The sequence below is a fragment of the Thermobia domestica genome, chromosome 3, assembly GCF_964235325.1.
Source record: "Thermobia domestica chromosome 3, izTheDome1.hap1.1, whole genome shotgun sequence".
NCBI classification, from domain to species: Eukaryota; Metazoa; Arthropoda; class Insecta; order Zygentoma; family Lepismatidae; genus Thermobia; species Thermobia domestica.
The window spans coordinates 64,446,941-64,474,608 of record NC_137456.1 but is presented as its reverse complement, the minus strand read 5'-3'; the positions used below and the strand labels follow the sequence as shown (position 1 = coordinate 64,474,608).

Below are 27,668 nucleotides of genomic sequence, written 5' to 3'. Positions count from 1 at the left end.
TTTTTTTTTTTTTTAAATAATCAATATTCCAATTTTTAAGTTTTTGAGACAAATTACAAATGATTTACCTCATATCTGCAATCTTGCTCATTAAAATGAATCTCGAATTCAATTCAACCATTAAATCAGCTAATACGAATCTCCATGAAACTGAAAGCAATAACAGAAGAAACAGCTCCGCCATTATAAAGTACACGGTCATATTCGATATTTCCATTTCTAGAATGGGTAAAATATAACTAGGTACTAAAAAAAAGTGTTACACAATTTTAAATTTTGATCATTTTATTAGAACAGTATATATACGTGTGCTTTCTTAGATATAAAAAAAAGGAATTAGTTAAATCTCAATAAAGGCACCTGTTTTTAACCAGCTTCCTCATACGGCCAGGGATACAATTGATACTTTTCTGAAGGATGTCAATTAGGATGTTAGCAATAAACCTCTTGAATCCGTGTCTTCAATCCCTTCACTGTGGGAGATTTGGACTTGTCCACCTTCTCTTTAGTGTAGACAAATATGAAAAAAAATCACACGGAGTGAGATCTGGACTTCTTACTGGCCACACGTGAGATCAAACGCAGTGAGAGATAAGCGGATTATCATGTTTGTATATATTGCATGTGCTGCCTCCAGCGGACAACGATTGAACTAAGTGAAGCAAGTAATGTAAAATCTTAATTTCTCAACATGAAATCAGTAACATTATATTTTATACGGAATGCTAAGCATCCGGTACAATACCCAGTTATTTTTCACCAACCCGGTTCATAATTATCTTCTTGGAGCTGAAACTATCCATTGCTTAATCCTAGATTTTCACAAGAACGGATTCCGTGCAATATTTACTTTAGTTTTTTTTAAAGAAAGCTCAAGATTTTGGAAATCTTGTGGATATATTAAAATTTGAAGCCAGACCACTTACTTACTTGTTGCAAGTCCTTGGCATGAAGCATAAACATGCTAGGAATGACCGTTCCCGTTAACTGTTTATCTTGAAAGTTTACATATTTGATAATCTTAAACCATTTCTGTGGATTTTTTTACTAGAATAATGCCCTTCACATGTCAGAAAAAGCAGTCTAGTTTTATAATAGTCTTCAATTTTTACCATTATCAAAGACGCTTCAAATGACTAGGATCGATGTTAACAGACCAAAACTATAACCTCGAAGAAAAATGAAAATGAAATCTAAGTTTTACGTCCCACGGTTATGCCGGTTAGGCTAAAGGAGACGGTGTTGATGAGAGATGAGTGAAATGGTGTAATGAAGAAAGTGGGAGGAAACGGGAGAACCCCGAGAAAACCCACGAGCACGGTGTTTGTCCACCACAAAGTCCATACGGCGCAAGTTGGAATCGAACCAGGGACCCCAAGCACCGGAGGTGAACGCTCTACACTGAGCTACCGCGCCTCCCGTAACCACGAAGAAATTAAATGTAGAATTCTGTCGAGGAATTTACAGCTCAAAATATCTTAAAATGTTAATTATGCCTGTTGTGCTGTATGGTTGCCTGTAGCGGTTCGTTGTCTGTACAAGCACCGGTTGCAATGTTGCAATATCAAAGGTATGTAGGTACGCGCAAGTGTTCCCCTCCCCCAGCATTCTTGAGTCTTATCCAAAAAAATATTCAGGAAATATGAAGAGAAAAGTCTTTTAAGCTCTATTTATATATTAAATTATTTCTCTAATATTGATTTAATATATAAGCTATTTCCTTTTTTTCAAACAACCACTACCAATGTACGTTTATACTAGGGATGGCCAATTCCGGAATTTTTACTTTCCGGAATCCGGAAAGTAAAATCGGAAAATTCCGGAATTCGGAAAAATTCCGGATTTCGGAAAAAATCCGGAATTCGGAAAAAATCCGGATTTCGGGAAAATTCCGGATTTCGGAAAAATTCCGTATTTCGGAAAAAATCCGGAATTCGGAAAAATTCCGGATTTCGGAAAAAATCCGGAATTCGGAAAAAGTCCGGAATTCGGAAAAAATCCGGAATTCGGAAAAATTATTTTTTCTTTTTGTAATCCTAAGAATTTTGGTCAAATGCAAACGAACAAATTTCCTTTTTGTAATCCTAAGAATGTATGATGCAAGTTAAGCTGAAACTTACATCCTAAAGTATACACTACTCAATCTTCCCATGGTTAATGAGATGTAGTCCAAAAGTACGATCTACTCCTAATATTTAATTTTTGTTTTACTGTGATATTGTCCAGAGGTAAGACATATATCACACTGAGATAAACAACTTGACATAATGAAGATGTTATCATACGTAGTTTTCCAGAAAATCGTGAGAAACGATTTTTTATGAAGTTAAAATATGCGTCGCTTGTTGCCAGTGTGATGCAATTGATAACTTTTATGCTGGAATAGTCTTATTATTATTATTATTATTATTATTATTATTATTATTATTATTATTATTATTATTATTATTATTATTAATCGTTTATGTACTGTAAAAGAAAAATATGAACCGTTAAGTAGTAGATTTTATCTGTTGTTTTTTGATATCTTCTAACAAAAATAACAAATTGCTTGTAAATACGCAATGATTATCAAGGACAATGGCATATTAATGTAAGGACTACTCTGCAGACTAGCAATAAACAATAAACAATAACAGATAAACAATAGTGCCCCTTCCCAAAAAAAAAAAAGTAACTAACTTGGGCACGTCAGAATGTTCGCGAGAATATAGGGACGCATTGAGACTAGCAAAAAACGTGGTGTTATTATTACTCAAAGGGCCGTACGATGGAGGCTTTAACGTTAATGTTAATGGCACCAATGAGCACTTACTTGCTCTAACGGTTAACCTCATTTTTGAGATGATTCTTAGAAGTGAGCGTGTTGGCATGCAGTTGGAGTACTAACGATTTGCGTCACTATCGAACACTAACGTAGCACTAGCGACGTTTAAAGTCGAAATTGGAGTCTGACATAAGTGGCTTGTCAACTTCACGGACATTATATTTTCCTTGAATGCGAGAATTTTGCGCCCTACCACAAAAATAGAAAAAAATGCGCTCGCAATATATTTGCACTGGGATGTTTGCGCCCTACCCCAAAAAGAGGGGAAAATGCGCCGGCTATATATTTACACTGAGATGTTAGCGCCCTACAATTCAACTTATTATTGTATTGTGTAAAGTAACTTCCACTCGCACTTGAACTAGGCTTGCCTCTCATCGTCTCAGTGAGTTACTCCATCCGTTATAATATTCCGAACAAATGAAAAAAATACAATTTTATTTCACTAAAGGGCAATCCATACAAATACAATTTTTCATTATACTACAAAATTTACAATAAACGTATAAATGACTGATATATAATTATTTATTAATATAATCAAAGAGTATAATTTAATCTACAAAAGGCTGTTTGGCTCTACCCAGATATCTCTGTTCACAATCCTTGCGAGTTGTTTGGCTTTTCAGGACACAAAATATAGAAAAGAAAATGTAAAGTGAATGTAAAATCAGTTCAGTAATATTATCAAGAAAACTATGTACAGTGTGTTTACTTGCTGGAATTACACTTCAAACACACAATTGCGTTCAGTCGTTCTTTCAGGAAAAATGTTCCGGGGGGCACATTTAGTATTCCGGAGGGGGGTCACTGTTGGTACTATTCTATTTATTATTATATTATAGACGTATTATTTTGGTCTCCTCCGAGGGGGCACTCTGAGAGCTCTGGGGAGGCCAGTGTTCCCCCAAAATCATCTCTGGAAGAAGCAGTGATTGCGTTGATCCGTTGTGTTCTTTTGGCTTATATTGAAGTTTATTCTCCCCTTATACAGCCACAATGAAAATAAATCACAAATGGTATGGTTGTGGGGGAAGGATTGTTTATGCTGTAATGTCAGCCCCTCCGAGGAAATGCGTAAGCTCCAATAGTTTCTTTTATTTCGCAGGGCTCAAACTTCCCGGTGGAGGTACTACATCGCACGCGCAATTTTCCCTGTTCTTGAGGTAGGGCGCAAATTTCCCAGACGCAAAATTCTCGACACCGTTCGAATGACCTCGGAAGACGATATCTTTTTCAATACTTTTTTTATATTCTTTTACTCGAGATTTCTTCATAGCTTCTTATTAAAATACTTACTAATATATCCTCATTTTATTGTCCTAACCAATCAATATGGGTATGTTGTCAGTAAAATATGTAGATTGATCGAGCCTCTTTTGTGTAACCATAGTGTTTCATATCATGTCCCCATTAGAAATCTTGGCTAAACGAACCAATATATGTTGCCAATAAAATAGTTTAGATTGATTGAGCCCCTGGTAAATAACCACAGTATTTCGTGACAGATCCCCCCCCCCTTCCTATTACCATATTCTAGCTACGTGCCTGACTCAGCTAATTCTCTACATTCTTTACCAAGCACACATTTTCTAAAGCGGAAAATGCTCTCTAAATACCTAAGCTCATTATTTTCAGCAGATACACAAACTGGGTAACATTCTATCTACATGAATGTTATATATGTCGATTACTGGAAACCGCTTCTCGCTATCTATTACCATATTTACTATATAATGATTAACGTTAAAACCGGAAATGGTTGATTTGTACCGCTTCCGGTTTGAATATTACATTCATCAGGGAACTCGATTCTTAACTATTGACTCTGTACATCATGGCCAAAATTGATTGGTAATCCATCAGATAGTTCTTGAGACTGTTTGTTTCACTGACGGACAGAATGAATATATGGCTATAGAGTTTTGATAAACTAAATTCGTTAATGAGTGATGATGGAACAAATATAAGAAAGTGAACCAAGAGTAGGCCTACCACCGGGAAAATTTTCGAACACAAAATTAGCCATCGAAAACCCACATGTCCTGAGTTAGAATACCATAGATGAAAACTCTACCACTGAGTCATCAATCACCCGCTTATTAGTTTTGTTAACTATGAATGCCTGCTTATGTTAATTATTGAACAATTACATTGTATACTTCGTAAAGTCAAAAATTATAAATTTGTATTTACTGTACAAACAGTGAGCGCAGAAAGTGTTCGTACACCTATGCTATTGAAACGAGAATGCCTGCGAAAAAGAAACAGAAAATTTAAGAAGTGTAATAACACACACAATATGAATAATGAAAACTAAGCTTTATGAATATATCAATAAAGAACCACAAAGACAAGTTTAATGGTCAGAAAGTAAATAAATTCCGTAGAAAATGTATAGAGTAGACGCAAAAAGTGATCGTACACCTGACGTACGAATACGAAACAAAGATACCACAACTGGGGTTCACTAGTATTCACCTGAGTATACACCTCTGTATAGCATGACGAGTAACAGAATGAGTTTAGTTGTGAATAGGAGTGAAAAAACTGCACGGTGGGCTGTCGAAATGGGAAGCAACCGAACAGAAACAAATGAGGAGACAAGAAAAGTAATTATTAAAGTGCATAAGAAGGGTAAGTCTTTGAGAAAGATAGCAAACCTCAGGGGCAGATCCAGAGGGGGGCGATCGGGGCCATCGCCCCCCCCCACACACACAAGAGGAAACTTTCTTATTTTATATATAAATAAACCCATCCATAACAAGTTTGGAGCTCTTAAAAGTAGCAGTATTACTGCCGACCGCCCCTTCCCCAGAAGTCCGTCCTGGATCCGCCCCTGTGTAGAGTAGCCACAACCGAGTATTTTCCGCTGTATGTTTGGAGTCGTTGTCTTGCTGAACAATAAATTGTTTTCAAGAACCATCTTCTGGCACTAGTATGGAGATATTCCTTTAATATGTTAATATACACTTTGTGGATCATCACTCCATCGATAAGGTGGAGACGACCCACTCCTGAGGCACTCATACAACCCCAGACGAGCACGGACCCTCCTCCGTGTCTTACTTTAGGGACGAGATTTTGAGGATTCATCTCTGTATTCACCTTGCGCCATACCATACGCCTCCCATTGGACTCGATAAAATTAAATTTATTTTCGTCCGAAAATATGGCCCTATTCCAGAAAGAAGCCTGATCCTTTATCTTTATACTCTTTTTCAAACTTTAGTCTCTTTATACGATTTGTCTTGTTCACCCAGAACATTTTCCTGGCTATCCGACCATGATACCCTGCAAATATTCCGCACTGTACTGGCTGATACTTTAACACCGCGTGTTTCCAGATCCGTTGCACAGCACTACTTTTTGGAACCTTTTTTCTTTCCCTAATAATGTAACGTTTAACTTGTTCACTTAACACTCTTGGTCTTTCAGTTCTTTTTTTTTTATTATTATTATTTTATTATTTTTTTTATGGTTTCACACAGTGATAGAAACATTATACATCGCAATTATTGTTTGTACTGTTGAACAAGACCTGTCTGCAAGGTTTGCCAGGGGCGGATCCAGGACGGACTTCTGGGGGGGGCGGTCGGCGGTAATACTGCTACTTTTAAGAGCTCCAAACTTGTTATGGATGGGTTTATTTATATATAAAATAAGAGTTTCCTCTTGTGGGGGGTGGGGTGATCGCCCCCCCTCTGGATCCGCCCCTGACTCTATAATACCTTGAAACAGCTTGGCACACCTCCCCAATCCCCAGACATGAACCCCATAGAACATCTATGATCTGTTCTGGAGACAAGAATCAGAAGGCACAGCTTGTCTACTAAAGAAGGCCTAAGAAAAGCTATTCAAGAAGAATGGGACATAATCAGTCCCGAAGCTACAGAACTACGAACTACTACAGGTGAAATCAGTGCCACAAAGACTACAGACAATCATTAACGCACAGGGTAATCTCACAAAATATTAAATAACGTAATATACTTTATAAGCATTAATTCAAGCATAAGTGTACGGTGACTTTTTGCGTTTACAAAAAAGGAATTGTCTCTTTTCTTCTGAACAAAACAGTGATTGTGTTTGTTTGGCCTTTCTCTTGTATATAGAAATAAAATGTATGAATGTGTAGTCTTAATTCTGGTTATATATATATTTTCCACCTCCCGTTCTCATGCTAGCTGTTTTCAATATAAAGTATGCACGGTGTACGAACACTTTCTGCGCTCACTGTAGGTATGTTGACAATAAGCGAATGTTATTAGAATATTTGTTGAGATTTATTTTCCTTCACTGCCTTTCGTCTGGTTAAAAAGTAGTTTGCAGTGCTTTGGAGCAGCTGCAGGTGGGAACGCGATAATGTTTGAGACATACCGGCGACTTTTTTGTGTGTGAAAATAAGACCTTTCTCATAAAGTAGTAAATAACTGCAGTAGCAATTGCCTACGTAAATGATAAAGACATATCCAACTACAAGAAATTAATACAGTATATATAGCATATTCATTATTGTGTTTCTCTTTAAACAGCTACTAGCTAAGGATGGCCAATTCCAGAATTTTTACTTTCCGGAATCCGGAAAGTAAAATCGGAAAAATTCCGGATCTCGGAAAAATTCCGATTTTTTCTAAATTCCGGATTTTTTCCGAATGTCGGAATTTTTCCGAAATCCGGAATTTTTCCGAATTCCGGATTTTTTCTGAATTCCGGAATTTTTCCGAAATCCGGATTTTTTCTGAATTCCGGAATTTTTCCGAATTCCGGAATTTTTTTGAATTCCGGAATTTTTCTGAATTCCGGAATTTTTCCAAAATCCGGAATTTTTCCGAATTCCGGATTTTTTCCGAATTCCGGATTTTTTCCGAATTCCGGAATTTTTCTGAATTCCGGAATTTTTCCGAATTCCGGAATTTTTCCGAATTCCGGAATTTTTCTGAATTCCGGAAAGTAAATTTTCCGATTCCGGAAAACAAAATTTCCGGAATCCGGATTCCGGAAAAATTTGGCCATCCCTAGTTTATACACTATTTATATACAAACCCTCTACACTCAAGTTATTGAACAAGAGATAAATCGAATATATAGTATGTGCTGTAATCCATGAATGATGGCGTTAATCCGAAAAGAAGAAAAAAAAAACAAAAAATTGCATGCACGCAGTTAAACAAAACTATTTAATTGTATAAACTATGCATTATTTTAGAATGGAAGGTCTTTCTTCGTTTTTTTTGGGGGGGGGGAGCTTCAAATTTTTCTATGACTTCATTGAAATCTGAAATGCTCCTCACCAAGTTTTTTTCTGAATAGAAAGCATCGCTACCGCAAATATTTTCCGCTTTATTTTCTTTAGGGTCCAGAAACACCTCTCTCCTCCGACAATATGCATTTTGTTAGCATTTATTTGTATAAATATACGGTACAAAAAGTCCATTTTCAGAAACCAGGTATTTTTGTCTGCTGTTCTAGTATAAAGAAGCATGAAATCTAAGAAGTTTTTCTTAGAAAATAAATAAAAAACGTTTAACATTCCAGCAAATTAGGCTAAAGAAGACAGATGAGTATTGGAAGTGAATGATCTGATATGAATTTTTTTATGCTCTCCGCCGGAAATCGAACACGGGATCATGTGCACGAAAGATACAGAGCTAGGAATTAGATCAGTGATAAGACATTTTCTTCTTCGAGACTCGATTGACCCCCCCCCCCCCGAATAGGATTTTTTAAAAATAAAACTTATCCCAAGAATTTTCACCTTTGTATTATAAATGTTAAATAAAATCTATTGACTTCGAACGACCGCCCCCCAAATTTTCAGCCTGGATCCATCCCTGCTACCAGCAGATTTATATTTGTTCTTTGCGAATTTGTGTTTTTGAATAACTTCTTTCTTCCAAGCGTCTGTACCTCCCTCACCCTATCAGTAGTAGAAAAATGATCGATCTGGGCCAACCTAGCTCAGAAGAGAACAACTCACAAGCCCCTGGGAAAATGACCATCGTACACCGTGAGCTCACGGTCTTTTACGACCTCCATTTTAGGGGTGAATTTATTCCCTTTTATGAGCACTTTTTAGGGGGTGTACTCGTTCCCTTTTATGACCTCCATTTTAGGGGGTGTACTCGTTCTCTTTTACGAGCATATTTTTCAACCCCTATTTTAACATAGGAGATAACACATAAGATTACGAACACATAGAAGAGAAGATAACACATAACACTACGTAACATACAGCAGAGGAGATAACACATAAGAGTACGTAACATAACAAGGGTGTATTTATTCCCTTTTATGAGCATATTTTCCAACCCCTATTTTAACATAGGAGATAACACATAAGATTACGAACACATAGAAGAGAAGATAACACATAAGAATACGTAACATACAGCAGAGGAGATAACACATAAGAGTACGTAACATAACAAGGGTGTATTCATTCCCTTTTATGAGCATATTTTTCAACCCCTATTTTAACATAGGAGATAACACATAAGATTACGAACACATAGAAGAGAAGATAACACATAACACTATTTTAACATAGCAGATAACATATAAGATTACGAGTACATAACATAACAAGGGTGAACTCATCTCTTTTATGAGCATATTTTTCAACCCCTATACTGAATATAGCAGATAACACATAGAAGAGCAGATAACACATAGCACTATTTTAATATAGTAGGTAACATAAGATTACGAACACATATAAGAGCAGAAGACTACATAACATAGCAGGCCTCCATTTTAGGGGTGAATTTATTCCCTTTTATGAGCACTTTTTAGGGGGTGTACTCGTTCCCTTTTATGATTACTTTTTCAACCCCTATTTGAACATTTTAACATAGCAGAAATTTATGAACACATTCTCCACCCCTATTTTAACGTAGCACTGATTTCGTTCCCAACCCTTAATTTAACATAGCAGAAGTGACACAAGCATGTCCCCAAACTACTGACCATCGTGAACAAAGGTCAAACTCGAAAACAAAACAACATATCGAGGTGCTGTTTCCACATTTAGTACAAGTTCCAAAATAATGACCATCGAGGTCAAAGGTCAAAACTCGAAAACGGAGCCACATACTCAGGTGCTGTTTCCACATTTAGTAATTGGTCATCAACTACTACGAGTTCCAAAATAGTGGCCATCGAGGTCAAAGGTCAATATACTTAAAACCTAATTACTCGAAAATGGATCCACATATTGAGGTGCTGTTTCCACATTTAGCAATTGGTCATCAACTACTACGAGTTCCAAAATAGTGGCCATCGAGGTCAAAGGTCAACATACTTAAAACCTAATTACTCGAAAATGGATCCACATATTGAGGTGCTGTTTCCACATTTAGCAATTGGTCATCAGGTACTACAAGTTCCAAAATAATGATCATCGAGGTCAAAGGTCAACATACTTAAAACCTAATTACTCGAAAACGGAGCCACATATTGAGATGGTGTTTCCACATTTAGTAATTGGTCATCAGGTGCTACAAGTTCCAAAATAATGACCATCGAGGTCAAAGGTCAACATACTTAAAACCTAATAACTCGAAAACGGAGACACACATTGAGGTGCTGTTTCCAAATCTAGTAATAGATCATTAACTAGTACATGTTAAAAAGTACTGACCATCGAGGTTAAAGAACGGAGCCAAATATTGAGGTGCTGTTTCCAAATCTAGTAATTGGTCATCAACTACTACAAGTTTCAAAAATAATGGTCATTGAGGTCAAAGGTCAATCTCGTAAATGAAACCACATATTGAGATAACGTTTCCTCATTTAGTAAATTTTTGTGATTTATTCAATTTTGTACAAAGCAGAAAAAAAAGTGAAGAAGGAATAAATTTGAGTGGCTTATTTACTTTTGTAGTAATGAGAAAGAAATCAAAGGAACACAATTTTAACTAGAGCAGAATTTCTGTACCTTTTTGGGCTATTCAAAGCAAGAATTAACAAGAAAGAAAGCAAAGATATGCCATATTAATTAGCTGAGAATTATATGTCATCTTGTATTATTTAAACAAAACGAAGGGCTCCGTTTTGTTTAAATAATACAAGATGACATAATTCTCCAAATTTGAGAAAGCGAACATGGACCATTTTACTCAAATTTGGATGGAGTATTTATCTTTGTATGAACCAGAAAAAAATGAAGGTTCAATATTTCTATATAATTTTGTACTACCCAAATAAACGAAATTTTATTTTTATACCAATTACAAGAAAATCAAAGAAGGGTCATTTTATATCTCTTTGTGTTATTCAAATAATAGAGGGAACAAATTTCAGTGGTCTATTTTATTTTTGTACCAATCAGAAGAAAAGCAAAGATATGCCATTTTAACTATTTAAACAAACGAAAAGATAAATTTGAATGACCTATTCAATTTTGTACCAACGAGAAATGCCATTTTGTACTAATCAAATAAACAAAAAAGCCGAAGAAGGATCATTTTAACTAACTCAGACTTTTATACCATTTTGTACTACTCCAATAAACGAAGGAATACCAACCAGAAAAAAAAGAAGTGAAGATTAGGTGGATTATTTTCTTTTGTACCAACTAGAAAAGAGAAGAAGAGCTACTTTAACTAGCTCAGAATTTATGTAACTTTTGAACTACTGAAATGTTCTATTTTTGTATTAATCAGAAAAAAGTGAAAAAATACCATTTTAACAAGCTCAGAATTTATATACATTTTGTACTAATCAAATATACGAAAGAATAAATTTAAGTGACCTATTCAATTTTGTACCCATGAGAAATTGCATTTTAACTGGCTCAGAATTTTACTACTCAAATAAACAATGGAGTATTTAGTTTTATATCACCAAGAAAAAAAAAGAAATTGCGCCATTTTGGAGTATTCAAATAAACAAAGGACTTATAATTTGTGTCAACTCTAAAATCAATTAAACGAAGTAATGCGTTTGAGTGAGCTATTTAATTTGAAAAACCGAAGTTGAGTATTTTATACCATTTTGTATTATTTCAACAAACAAAGGAATAAGCAAAAAAGGTATAAAATGGTCCTTCGCTTTTTTCGAATGAGTACAAAAATAAAATAGACCATCCAAATTTATTCCCTCGATTATTTGAATTGCACCAAAAGGTATAAAATGAACCTTCTTCACTTTTTTTCTGGTTCGTACAAAGCTAAATAGCTCACTCATATTTATGCCTTCGTTTATTAGGCTAGTTTAAAATGATATAAAATGATCCTTTTTTAGCTTATTCCTTTGTTTGTTGAAATAATACAAAATGGTATAAAATACTCAACTTCGGTTTTTCAAATTAAATAGCTCACTCAAACGCATTACTTCGTTTAATTGATTTTAGAGTTGACACAAATTATAAGTCCTTTGTTTATTTGAATAGTCCAAAATGGTGCAATTAATTTTTTTGGTGATATAAAACTAAATACTCCATTGTTTATTTGAGTAGTAAAATTCTGAGCCAGTTAAAATGCAATTTCTCATGGGTACAAAATTGAATAGGTCACTTAAATTTATTCTTTCGTATATTTGATTAGTACAAAATGTATATAAATTCTGAGCTTGTTAAAATGGTATTTTTTTCACTTTTTTCTGATTAATACAAAAATAGAACATTTCAGTAGTTCAAAAGTTACATAAATTCTGAGCTAGTTAAAGTAGCTCTTCTTCTCTTTTCTAGTTGGTACAAAAGAAAATAATCCACCTAATCTTCACTTCTTTTTTTTCTGGTTGGTATTCCTTCGTTTATTGGAGTAGTACAAAATGGTATAAAAGTCTGAGTTAGTTAAAATGATCCTTCTTCGGCTTTTTTGTTTATTTGATTAGTACAAAATGGCATTTCTCGTTGGTACAAAATTGAATAGGTCATTCAAATTTATCTTTTCGTTTGTTTAAATAGTTAAAATGGCATATCTTTGCTTTTCTTCTGATTGGTACAAAAATAAAATAGACCACTGAAATTTGTTCCCTCTATTATTTGAATAACACAAAGAGGTATAAAATGACCCTTCTTTGATTTTCTTGTAATTGGTATAAAAATAAAATTTCGTTTATTTGGGTAGTACAAAATTATATAGAAATATTGAACCTTCATTTTTTTCTGGTTCATACAAAGATAAATACTCTATCCAAATTTGAGTAAAATGGTCCATGTTCGCTTTCTCAAATTTAGCCCTTCGTTTTGTTTAAATAATACAAGATGACATATAATTCTCAGCTAATTAATATGGCATATCTTTGCTTTCTTTCTTGTTAATTCTTGCTTTGAATAGCCCAAAAAGGTACAGAAATTCTGCTCTAGTTAAAATTGTGTTCCTTTGATTTCTTTCTCATTACTACAAAAGTAAATAAGCCACTCAAATTTATTCCTTCTTCACTTTTTTTTCTGCTTTGTACAAAATTGAATAAATCACAAAAATTTACTAAATGAGGAAACGTTATCTCAATATGTGGTTTCATTTACGAGATTGACCTTTGACCTCAATGACCATTATTTTTGAAACTTGTAGTAGTTGATGACCAATTACTAGATTTGGAAACAGCACCTCAATATTTGGCTCCGTTCTTTAACCTCGATGGTCAGTACTTTTTAACATGTACTAGTTAATGATCTATTACTAGATTTGGAAACAGCACCTCAATGTGTGTCTCCGTTTTCGAGTTATTAGGTTTTAAGTATGTTGACCTTTGACCTCGATGGTCATTATTTTGGAACTTGTAGCACCTGATGACCAATTACTAAATGTGGAAACACCATCTCAATATGTGGCTCCGTTTTCGAGTAATTAGGTTTTAAGTATGTTGACCTCTGACCTCGATGATCATTATTTTGGAACTTGTAGTACCTGATGACCAATTGCTAAATGTGGAAACAGCACCTCAATATGTGGATCCATTTTCGAGTAATTAGGTTTTAAGTATGTTGACCTTTGACCTCGATGATCATTATTTTGGAACTTGTAGTACCTGATGACCAATTGCTAAATGTGGAAACAGCACCTCAATATGTGGATCCATTTTCGAGTAATTAGGTTTTAAGTATATTGACCTTTGACCTCGATGGCCACTATTTTGGAACTCGTAGTAGTTGATGACCAATTACTAAATGTGGAAACAGCACCTGAGTATGTGGCTCCGTTTTCGAGTTTTGACCTTTGACCTCGATGGCCATTATTTTGGAACTTGTACTAAATGTGGAAACAGCACCTCGATATGTTGTTTTGTTTTCGAGTTTGACCTTTGTTCACGATGGTCAGTAGTTTGGGGACATGCTTGTGTCACTTCTGCTATGTTAAATTAAGGGTTGGGAACGAAATCAGTGCTACGTTAAAATAGGGGTGGAGAATGTGTTCATAAATTTCTGCTATGTTAAAATGTTCAAATAGGGGTTGAAAAAGTAATCATAAAAGGGAACGAGTACACCCCCTAAAAAGTGCTCATAAAAGGGAATAAATTCACCCCTAAAATGGAGGTCGTAAAAGACCGTGGGCTCACGGTGTACGATGGTCATTTTCCCAGGGGCTTGTGAGTTGTTCTCTTCTGAGCTAGGTTGGCCCAGATCGATCATTTTTCTACTACTCCTATCAATTGAGTCAAGCGCTGCTAAGCGGAGGAATTCGTAACTATTACAGAAGCTGACCAGTCGCGGAAGAAGATGCAACTACAAGCGGGCAATACGAGAAGATAAGAGCGATGCAAGAATAAATCCACTTCACCATGTTAAGAGATAGGAGCTCGCTGCCATATGCTCAATGTTAGTGCTTCCAGTGGCAACGCTCCCTGCCACTGGAAATGTAAATCTCTCTTTCTTTCAGTTTTTTAATTGTTTTTTTTAGAAATGCATCAATACTGTTTTGCGCTCAAGAACAAAGATGTATTTTTTACTGATACACTACTTTAATACTTAAAATATTTTTAGTATTAAAAATATCCGGTTGCACAACCATGCAACATATAGTACCAGCCGCCGCTGATGGTTGCGAAACATGATCGATTATTCTGAAAGAAAAACGCAAATTGAAAGTATTTGAGAATAAAATCCTGGGACGAATATTCGGATCCAATAGGAACGGGAATGGGTAGAAACTTCATAATGAGGAACTACATAATTTATACTATTTATTTGAAGATTGCTAGGGTCATCAAATCTAGGAGGCTCAGGTGGGCAGGTCATGTAGCCAGAATAGAAGAAAGTAGGAACTCGTTCAAAATTTTTAACTGGAAATTCAATCGGGAAACAACTATTACAAGGACCTACGCACAGAATACAAAGTAGAAACTGGACCCAATTGACTAAGGACAGAAGTCAATGGGAGCTTTTCTGAACGCGCCATTGAATCTCCGGGTTTCATAAGCCGTAGAGTTAGTTATCTTATCAATGATGCTAGAAACCCATATTTGTGATGTCTTGATCAATCCTTGATAACATCATATAATGAGATTTCTATTTGGTTTCTACAAGTATGATTTTTCGGCTCATTTTCTTACTACGGAACTAATAAGCAAGAGAAACCTTACGAACGGTATCTTTGTTTATAATGTATTAGACATTACTACAATCTTGCTCTTCTCTGTCCAGTAAAAATGTAACAGAAAAAGGGACTACAATGTTACAATCTAGAATTTTACAAGGAAATACTATGTGGATACTAAACACTTCATAATTTGCTAGGATGATCTAAGGTGGCCAGAGGAAAACTTTTTGAATTCACTTCGTATATCGGCATTATAGAAAGATATACATGTTATAAGAAATGTATATTTTTTTTGTCTGTTAATGACACACGTGTCAAATATGCACGAACAGATGAAAATGGTTTTAACCAGATTAAACTGGGTGTGCCGCTGCTAATTATATCTGGATTAGGGATCATTTGGGAATATTCTTCAATAGTACTATGAACTCTATCTGCGTACTATACACTTAAATGTGCAATTTGGGTGTGTCTTCTAAAGACAAGAGTTGAACTGTACGTAGTTAGCACGTAACACTCTGTTGTGTTTTATAAATAGAAATTCTATACAACAGTTAGAATAAAAATAAAAGATAACTGGAAATACGTTCCCCTGTAAGAAAAGAATATAGGGTGTACCAAAAAAAGTGTCTTAGTTCTTTAATGCAATGGCGGCTATTGCCCATGCTGTGTTCTTGCGCATCGCTCATCATATATACAGGATGTTCAAAAACTACACCAAAAATCTTTCGGAGATGAATCCTAATACGATACAAAAAAAATACAGATCAAGAAAGGTACGTACACAAATACATCATTTTGGAGCTATAGCCCGCACAAAATTGGTAGGAAGGATGCATTGATTAGTTGGATTAGTTAGACGCAGAGTTACAGTTTTTAAGGTAGAATCCGAACCACCGGGAATCCAACTTGGAACTTCGTGCACAAAAAAGCGTGCATGCTAGCCAAGAGGGTAGGGTTGGAGATGATAAAATAAAGGGCCATAACTCGAGAACAAAATATTATATCAAGGTCGGGTAAATGAACTTGCTGATTATTTTGAACATAGACTGCATTAATAAATCAATTGATGTGGAATAGAAGTGGCCACAGGGTTAGCTTCGAAGCCTGTATTTATGGGAAGGAAATTCATAAGGTTTTCTAGAAATCGAAGACTAATAGATCAGAAATTGATAATTAGTATACATTTCACATCCACTAGTACTACTTTAATAAAATTTAGGCTTAAAATAGTAACTGTACAATGTTCCATTACTCGACCTTTTCATGTCATTCCGACCAATTTACGATGGACTATAACTCCTATATACAAGGTACATAAACAAAATGCAACTTACCTGATTACTGGCGTGAACAGTTCTCAATCGTCGTGGAATGAAGATAAATCAAAGTTTTCCAGATGAATAATATTTTACCATTCCTCATGTGGTGTAGTAAGGATGGTGAAAAATATCTGCTCCGGAGTCTGAACTTGCGAACTGGCCACAATAATTCAATACTGTTGAGAGCCAGGGGGGGGAGGTGTACTTCATCCCGGTGTTCATGAAACCACACTTCTAAATCTCCAGCGAAGTGAATGAGCGCACTGTCATCTTAAATTGGGTTACTGGACTGAAACATTCGAACCTGAACCCTAGAACGCACGTGATCATCTAGAATATCCACATAATCAATGTACTAAAGCGTTCTGTGATCATAATCACAGGATCCACAGAATACCAAGAAATTGTAATCCACTGCGTCACCGAGCCACTGTCATGTTTCATAGTAGGGAGAAGACTGTTCGGATCATAAATTTCTTCTAGCGTCCGTCATATATGAACACTGTCTCTTATTGGAAATAAGGTGAAAGATGAGTCATCGGATCATAGGCTATTAAGAACTTCCTGTCATCAGCGGTTCATTTCTCATGTTCTCTGTACTAATTATTTTACACATGCTAAAGCATTGTTGGCGGTAATGGCGTACGCAAAGAGAAGTTGCGGGTTATAATGTCCCTTCGACAAAGTATTGTAGGAAAATATTTATCATTAAAATAAGAATACAAAAACCAGCGTTTGCTGAAACGATTTTAGCTTAAATGCTTGAGTAATAGCAGGAGTTGTAGCTCCGCCATTGGTATAGTACATAGTCGCACAAGCTCACATTGTGGTACATGGCCATATTCCATGTATCTATATATAGGATTACAGGGAGAGAAATTAGAAAATTTGAAAGAAATGAAACAAAATAATCTAGATTTGGTAGGAGCTTGTGAAGTTAGATGAGAAAGAAATGGGGTGTTGAACAGTGAAGGATTAGAATGTTTTACCCAGGTAATGGAAATGGCGGTTATAATGGTGTAGGAAAATTCTTGATAAGTGCTTAAAAGAGAAGATAGTGAAAGTAGAATGTGTTGATGATACAGTCATCATGTTAAGACTTAAAGGAAAAAGAAGGACATAGTAGTGATACAGACATACGCACCCACAACTTTGCATACAATTGAAGTATAGGAAAATTATGAGAAAATAGAATAAAATTATAGACAGGGAGAAGAGGGGTGCATGTATAATTGTAATGGGAGATTTCAATGCAGTTGTGGGAGAAAAACAGGAAGGCAGTGTCGTAGGCAAATATGGTTTAGGCGAAAGAAATGAAAGGGGAGAGGGACTGGTCAATTTTTGTAGGCAGAATTCACTAGTAATTGGGAACATGTGGTTCAATCAGCACAAGGGAAGAAGATATACATGGAAATCACCAATAGATGGCGGAAGACATCAGATATACTAAGTTATGATTTAGGACAGATATCAGAATAGCTTGAAGAACGCGAAGACCTTCCTGGAGCTGACATTTTCTCTGATTATAACTTTGTATTGACCGAAGTGGATATTCGACTGTAAAATGTAGGCAAGAAAATGCTGAATATTAAAAACCTGAAGAATGAGGTGGTACGAAATCTTTTCGTTGATAAATTAAAAAAAAAAAAAAAACTCAAACGAGGAAATTATAGACGCAGATAGTAATCGAAGGTGGGAATATGTTAATCTTTGCATACAGCACGCTGCAGAAGAAGTAGTAGGTTACCGTGAACACAAAACGACTAAGAAACCACGGATTACAGAACAGATGTTGTAGAAAATTAGGGAAAGGAAGACGTGGAAACATGTTGATACGGAAGAGAGCAGAAAGATGTACAGGAAGTTAAACAACGAGTTACGAAAGGAAACAAACAGAGCAAGGGAAGAGTTTTACAAAAGAAAATGCGAGAACATAGGAGAATTAGAAAGAGTAGGGAAAAATGAGAAAAAATGTACAAGGAGGTGAAATCTATGGAACTTCGGAGGATACAAGGGTGTACTACGATAGCAATAGAAAATAAGAATGAGAAGGTAGTCAGCAACAGAAGTGAAGTCTTATGAAGATGGAAATAATATGTTGAGGACTTATATGAGAGTAGGGATAGACCATGTGCCCTAGATGTTGAAGTACAAATGAAGTAGGCGAGGATGATAAAGGGTTTAGGATTCTTCGGAATGAGTTTAAAAAGACTAACTGCAAAAAAATCATGCAGCTTGATAGGAATTTTTGCATTATTCAGAATTACCAGATGTTAATTTTTCTCTAATGTTATGAAGTTCTTGCCAGTCTAGTGCAGTAGTTAAATTGATGATCCTTTAGAAATTCCTGCACTTCAAGATAGAGCATTGTTTCACCAAGGGCTGTCCATCCTCTCCCCAAGGGCTTGGAGGGCCAATACCCCAAATTTACACTTCCCCAGTTCGATTGTATCATTTTCAATGAGAAGTGATTACCCCCATAGTCTCATGTGGGAATCCCTGGCTTCAACTGACATGAATATAGTGTTAGCACTTTGCATGTAGTTCTTACCTTCAAAAACCACAAAGTTTATCACAGAATAAAAAATTTAAAAAAAACGGGCTTTACGCGCAATGCTACAATCAAATCTGCAAACTTTATTTGCTAATTATACTCAACGTTGCTACATCAGTGTTATTAGAAGCGTACTAGAATTCGACCACTTTGATATACATGATATAGAATATATTCTTTAGCTTTAAGAGTAGAACAATGTTTTTCATGTTGCTTGAAGACCCACATATTTTGATTTCATGTTTATTTCTCGATTTTTCTTTACACTTAGATATGCAGTGCATTGATTTATATCAGCAGTTGAATATTGTAAATTAGGAGTTTATATATACATTAACTGTATACTATTTTTTGGAAGGGGAAGCACTGTGGTACATTTTTACCAATGGTGAGCTTACCTGTAATCCATTTACATTTAATAAAATTTAACATTCAAATATTTTACACTTACGAGGAACAATATTGTAAGGGTACAAAGTTTATTTATTTATTTATTTTGGAGAGACTCCAAGTAATTCAGAAAAGATGGATCTGAAGGAGCAGTGAGTATAAACTATATGTTAAATAAACATAATTACATGTAAAAATTTGGATAGGGTAGAGGGGGCAAACACCCAAGTTATTTTCTTCCCTACATATGCAAGAATATATCGCAGTAATCATTTCCTCCGTATAACGACTTGCACACAGATGTGCTGTCAGTTGCTGGATTATACCTTCCATTGATGCTCTTTCTTATTTCATTAACTACAACTAAAAGATCGTTAATAAAAACTACAATGGACTAGTATTATGAAATCTCCAATTTCTGGAGAATGACTCATATAGAGTTGACTCCGATTGAAGTCCACGTCAAAGTAAATTGCTGGTGGATAACTGCCTTCGAAATAAAACTTCTAGTTCAACATTCCATGTTATTGCCGTTCAGGCTATTGGAGACAGATGATTATTGAAAGTTAGTGATTATGTCTTCAAGTAAGATTTCTAAAAGGAAACCAATTCTGAATGGGACTTAGATGATTACATATAAAACCCATGGGCGTCCATATGGGGGCAACTAACTCTTCCCCTTAGCACATAAAAAAATTACTTTTATAAAATCAAAATAAGTAGTAAAATATGTAGCTGGTATCATTCCTGTCATTTATATGACAATTATGCATTAATATGGTTTGTCAGTATCGCAGGGTATGAAAAACAATATTGTAAGGTCTAAAACCTATTAAATTGAACGTTTTTACATATCTTTTGTTCAGCTTGTATATTATAGTTGATAGGTTTAGAGTTTAGCGCCCCGTTTAGCACAGTCAGGAATGGGTCTACAGCTTAGTACAGGATACTAACTACATGAGCTCCCATCAGGAATCGAACACAAGTATCTTGTCAAAGGCGCGTGCGCTAACCACGCAGCCACGAGGGAGTTCACTTATACTTCACGTATTATTGTATATTTGTATTATAGCAGGTAGTTTTCTTGTAGTCTTACTTATTTCGTAATAGTTTGCAACTTCTTGGATGTGATAATTAAATTTAAGTGCTATTTATGTATTCAGTCAGTCTACAAAATAGCTACTTCTGTGCCATCGTGTAGTATTAGAGATTTAGTTTATAAAGTAGGGTACCGGAAAAATCGAGTCCCACTCCTCCTCTTGGAATCGAACATATGGACGCCCATGCACGTACCCAATGAATTATTCATACCACAACATTACATTATTAAACATTTCTACATTCATACTACAATAGTTTTCAACATCTGTCGAATTTGTCAAACTCGTCGATTAGCAGCAAATGATAAACATTATTAGTATTTCAAAGCATAATTTAATGTCAACTCAAAAAAATATATATATATTTGGAAAATATAAAATAAGTCATTAATTAATACTGAGGAAGATAAGTTCCGTATATTATTTGTGTATATATAAAAATATATTTTCTTCGTCCTTTGACTAGGAAGCAAATACTTAACTCAAGGAAATTTAATGTAAAAATGAAACTTGATTTTAAGCAAACAACTAATTTCAAATCAACAAGAAATGTTAAAAGCCCTGAGACATATTCTGACCAATCACGGTAACATCTTTACCTTTCCCTTTTTCCACCTTCAATAATTTCAATTTTGATAGTAATGGAGTCATCTTTTAGGTATCCCAGAGCAGAAATTTGACTGAATGTAATAAATTCTGGGAAACCAAACCCTTTGGCATTCATATCTTGAGAGGGGCGCTGGAATGCAGCCAAATCTCCTCGTGCGTATGCACCATCTTTAAAATGACGATCCGGATCTCTGTGGTTGAGTATTGTAAAGTAAATTTCTCCCGAGAATGGCCAGTCAAGGCAGTAATCATATTCCCCTTTCATTAAGTGAATGAGCAATGCCATGCAGTTCGGGTTAGAGGGTGATATATTCAACCGAGCACAAAACTTATAGCCAAAAGCTGAAGTGTAGAAGCCACGCGTGTAGAATACCGTTCCAGGATTATCCATCATCAGCATATGCTTCTGAGAAAATTCTTTAACGTGCCACACGAATACACCATTGCAAATTCTTGATGTTAGTTCTTCCAGCAAATTATCACAAACTGACCGAGGATTACATGATATTTGAGCAAGCTTAGTTGTTAGATTGTCTATTTCGGTCTCTTGGACTTGACATCTGTTTTCTAACATTGAAATTCTTTCTTGCATTGCTTTCAACAGGTCCTGACAGCTATCACAATTTTCACAAGTGCATGCAGTGGTTACTCTTGTATCTTTAGATGTATCATCCGTGTGAGAATCACCATTACTTGAGTAGGAAAATGGTCTTACTTCAAGACTTCTTAGACTTGGCGCTTTCATAAAATCCAGTTGAGACTTGTATATCTCATCCACTTTGAAGTTCAGTTTATTAAAGACCATGGTGTGGAGCTGCAAATGAAATTTAATATTTTTAAAAGAAAGCATTTTAAAGCATAACGAAGATCTACGTTTCTAACTAATGCACTGCAGGTGTATAAATATTAAGTATTTCATATCAAATTGATTTAAATGAATATTTGGTGTTTGATTATACAGGGTGCGGCACGTAAAACCGGCTCGTCGTAATATTCTGGTATATTGTGTTTTTGGCAACACTTAAATAATCTACCTTCCTACCAAGAGATGGCGTGTCGAGGTCGGGTCGACTTACGTGACCTGCAGCAGTCACGTGTAGCCGCAGCCAGTGAAACTTGTCAAAACCAGTTGAGAAAAAGGCCTCGTTGTGTTAAGCCGGGTGAGTGTCAGTGTGTGATAATGCCGTATTCGATCGCCATTTTTCAATCAATTCCTGAATGGTGCTTTTTGCTGGCACAGAACGTCCTGGAAATTTCTCCCGAAACAAATTCTTTGTTTTCACAAAAGATCCAGTGAGAATGAACCCTTCAACAATGGCAACACGCTCGGGTATCGAATACGGCATTATCACACACTGACACTCACCCGGCTTAACACAACGAGGCCTTTTTCTCAACTGGTTTCGACAAGTTTCACTGGCTGCGGCTGCACGTGACTGATGCAGGTCACGTAAGTCGACCCGACCTCGACACGCCATCTCTTGGTAGGAAGGTAGATTATTTAAGTGTTGCCAAAAACACAATATACCAGAATATTACGACGGGCCGGTTTTACGTGCCGCACCCTGTAGTACATTTACCTTATTACATAACAAAATATACTTTAAACATTTTCAAATGTTTTCAGTTATTACTAGTTCTATTTACCAAAGTTGCGAAATAATTTGCTTGTTTATAAATGACGTCAGTCACATGGCACTGTTTTCAGAGGTACTGGTTTTATTTGAGATTTTTTCTCAAGAAAATCAAAAGGATATGTTGAACGGAGCCAAATTTAATGGAGGCAGTCGTATACATACTTTAAATCCTTGTGAGCTGAATATTAACTATTTAACATGGAATCAAACAATAAAGCATGTAGATGGCTGCAATTTTTTTCCATACGAAAATAGAGCTTAAAGAATATCAAAAACTATATTTAAAAAACACTAATACGTCTACAGTCGTGGCATAGCCAGAAACAACATCTTCGACTAATAAAATTGTCAAGTCAAAGAAGCGCAGATAACTTTTTTTTTTTTTTTTAACAAACAAGTCTCATTCTTTTTACTTTTCTTTATAGTCATACGGGTTTGAAATACTGATGAAATTTGTTAACAGAAAGAAAAAAGTACTGAACTCACTGCCGCTACAATCCATAATGGGTTATGGCTAACTAGATTTAGCACGTTCAACCGGGTGATGCGTGGACAGTGCATCAGCTCTCAGGTGTCATAATTTCTGACTTTCTGGACCTGGGTTCACTGCCTCTTAATTCACGTAGTTCACCAATTGCCTCATGATGATGAAAAAATGAAATCTTTTATTTTACGACCTACGATTATGACTTGGGGACTAAAGATGATGATAATGAACGACATGGTCGAATGAAGGAAATGGAAGGACACGAGAAAACCCACTCACTGGCGGTTGTCCACCACACAAGATCCACTTGGCGCGAGTTGGGATCATATCAGGACTTCATGTACCACGGAGGAGCGCTCTACTACCAGTGTTGAATTCAGACATTTTCACCCGGGGGGAATGTAAACCCTTCGAGGGGAGGAGTGTTTTCTGTATTTTTGCAAGACAGCAGCATATTTAACAATTCTATTCACATGCACATCCTACCTAATATTGAGACTAATTGCGGATAAATATTCAATGTAAGATTATAATTAAAAACAATCGTTTAATTTTATCTAAAACAAAGACATGAAAAAATATTTTTAGAGTAAACTTTAATTGCTACGTACTGTACAGTAGTTATTTTTGTTATTACCTTTTTACAGTAGTTTCTGTTTGTTATTAATGTAGAAATTTGGTAAAAAAAAAAAAAAAAAAAAATAGGGTTGCCATTCGTCCCGGAATATCCGGGATCGTCACGGAATCGAGATCTGCGTCCCGGTTCTCCTAAAATATTTCTTGGGACGCTTAAATGTCCCGGATTTCAGCGAAAAAGAAAGGAAGGGAATATTATAGTTTGCTTTTTTTTCATAGAATTAGGCATATAATTATTCTCTCCAACTTCTGAGTATGGCAGTTCAAAAGTTGAAATAAAAACTTGAATACATGAAAAATGAATTTAACAAGTTCGCGATTTAACTAGTTTCACATTGAACGAAGCATTCGTTTCAGTGGGCCAGAAACAGAAGGTTTTACTGCTCAATCTTATTGTTATCTTCAGTAATCTGGTTCAATCTGCATCTTGCTTCTGAAATATTTTAATCAATAATCCCATGACAGATCCTAAGAAATTAAAGAAAAACAATTTTGTGTACCAGGAGGAAGAGGACAAATCATCTGTTTACATTTGCTTAACTAGGGAAAGTCGACTAAAACGACTAAAAATGTAATTACGTAATATTTGAACAACTCTATCTAATGAAAAAAAAAAGTAAATTAGTGCATAACACTTATTTTTATTTTAAGCACTTCAAAGATTCCCGTAATTTAGTAGCGTTCCGTAGATTTTCAGTTTTGAAATAGCAACCCTAATAAAAGAAGAGTTAAAATAACTCAAATATTTTAATTTTCCTAAAACAAACATACGTAGAAATATTTTAACAAAAAATTCTCATTCTTTCTCACACTTCTGATTCTAAATCAAGCATATTCGACTTGGCTTCTTTGTTATACACACCTCAATAACTTCGTTCACGACATCTTCAGTAGAGACTTCTAGTGATGAGCAAATGCAAGACCAAGACCAAGACCGGGGTGGTCTTGGTCTTGGTCTTGCACATTCAGTCTTGGTCTTGGTCTTGCACTGGAATTCTTGGTCTTGGTTTTGGTCTTGCATGCAAGAGTCTTGCAAGTCTTGCATTTAAGAAATCTCAACCCTTTCATAGGTAAATTTTACTATGGATATAAGGGATACAATGTATGTTTCTAAATGTAATATAGTTTAACTTTGTGTATGATGATAATGTACACCATAGGTGATGATCTTTATTATTTTTAATGGATGCCCACGCTTCACTACTTATAAGATATGCCTAAATCGCAACGTTTCGTAATCTGGTTATATTTTTTTTTTTAACAGATCCAACACTTCACTGGTTCCCAAACTAGGGAGGCTACCCTGAGACGCATGAAAGAAAATCAAGACGGCACAGATTTTTGAAATACCATGAAATACAAAATTATTTTTACACTCTAAAGGCGTTAGATTTTTCTTTTCAACCACGTTTAGCTAATCTTTGTATTAAACAAACTTCCAATTAAATATTGAGATTTTGTTTCACTGATTTTAATATGTACTCTATGGGGCATAAACATGGACATTACGCAAAAGCGATTTAAAAAATTGCAGGCTTTTGAAATGTGGGCATGGACGGGGAAAAAGGAGAGAATTAGCTGTGTTGAACGTAAAACGAATGAGGTGTTAGAAATATTAGCAGTAGGGGAAAAAAGAAGAATTTTAGATATTGTTAAGAGGAGGAAGAGGAACTGGTTAGGATATGGCTAAGGAGGAACTGCATCATGAGGGACGTGCTAGAGGGTATTGTGGAAGGAAAGAGAGCGAGGGAGCGAAGGAGACTAGCTGAAGAAGGTATTAAAACAGAAAATTGCTACGTGAAGACGAAGAGACTAGCTGAGGACCACCGAACGTCGAACCTTCTCAGTTGCAGGTATAGCCTGCCAATAATGGCAAAATACCTAGGATGGTGATGATGATGATGATGTTTAGCAATATTGACCAAAAAAGAGAGAGAGAATTAAAATAATAATTATTATAATCAAACCTCTTATTATTTTAGAATAATTTGAGTGAAAACTGAAAATGACTCAACTGTCTATGTCTTGTATAAACTCAATTTACATGAATACTTTCGACCTGTATTAGAAATACAAAATAACGGCATCAAACTCCAAGTTATTTGAAGTCTCACTTTTGAAAATGGATTACTAGCATCAATTACCCACTTTGTTGGGTTAAACTAAATAATAATAATAATAATAATAATAATAATAATAATAATAATAATAATAATAATAATAATAATAATAATAATAATAATAATAATAATAATAATAATAATATTTCGTTAGTCAGTCACTATTTACTATTAGTAAAGCGCTCTCTGAATCGATCATTTTCAATTATTTTTATATTTCTCTCCCCTCCTCCCCAAGTTGCGGAGCTAAATTTGGATTTAAAGGGCATCAGAAGGTCACTGTTCGTCTCAGAGACCCCCAAAAATTATGGATTCGGCACTAATATCGGTCATTTTGAATAAACACACTCTCTCTCTCTCACACACACACACACACACACACACACACACACATATATATATATATATATATATATATATATATATATATATATATATATATATATATATATCCTCCCCCATGTTGAGACACGGCATCGGAAGTGTCATTATTCATCGCAATGACCTCGAAAAACCATGAGTTCGACATTGATAATAGTCATTTTCGATAATTTTTATATATTTCCTTCCTTCCCCAAGTTGTGGTGCTAAATTTGCATTTAAACGGGATAGGAAGTATCACTGTTCACCTTAGCGACGCCGAAAACTATGGATTCGACACTAATATTTGATCATTATTATGTATCTCCCTCTCCCCCAAGTTATGAAGCAGAATTTGGTCGTAAACGGTATCGAAAGGTCAGTATTCAACTCAGCGACCTCAAAAACTATGGATTCGACAGTAATATTCGTCATTTACGATCATTTTTATATCTCTTCCCTTCCCTCCGCCAAGTTACGGGGCTCAATTTGAACAGCTTCGGAAGTGCCACTGTTTAGCTCAGCGACCCCCAAAACAATAGATTCCATTTAATATCGGTCATTTTCGATCACTTTCAATCACCCCTAAACTGCACTGTCAAAATGATATGACAGAAACCCTCTCAGGTCCGATCCTCATCTATATTTAAAATGAGATAGAGTTCGGTCGAGTGGTTCAAGAGTTATTAAATTTTATTTATTTTTATACATTTTCGATCTCCTTCCCCTCCCTTAAGTTCTATCGTCAAAGTGATTTGATAAAAGCCACCACAAGTTCGATCTTCATCTATGTTGAAAATTTGATTGAGATCGATCGGCTGAATCAAGAATGACGAAGTCACAATGACAGTCACTTATATTTTTAGTTTTTTACATATACCTCCCTCCTCCCCCTCCCCTACGTTGCACCATCAAAGTAAAATTATAAAAATCGCTCCAGGCCTGAACTTCATCTATGTTGAATATTTGATCAAGATCGGTCGGGTGATTCAAAAGTTAAGTTTATATATATATATATATATATATATATATATATATATATATATATATATATATATATATATATATATATATATATATATATATATATATATATATAATGTCCCTCACCTCCTCCCCTACGTTCTACCATTAAAATGAA

The 27,668-nt window shown here is 35.3% G+C and overlaps 1 protein-coding gene across 2 annotated transcripts in view; it reads right to left on the bottom strand.

Moving 5' to 3' along the window:
• Positions 1-21,023: 21,023 nt before the first annotated feature.
• Positions 21,024-27,668, bottom strand: part of LOC145680456 (TNF receptor-associated factor 6-like) — a 71,800-nt gene continuing 65,155 nt past the window's right edge. For both annotated transcript variants that reach the window (XM_081751007.1, XM_081751005.1), the window contains one exon: positions 21,024-22,101. In XM_081751007.1, coding sequence (XP_081607133.1) covers positions 21,274-22,101 — 828 coding nt within the window. In that variant the 3' untranslated portion in view covers positions 21,024-21,273. The remainder of the gene's footprint in view (positions 22,102-27,668) is intronic.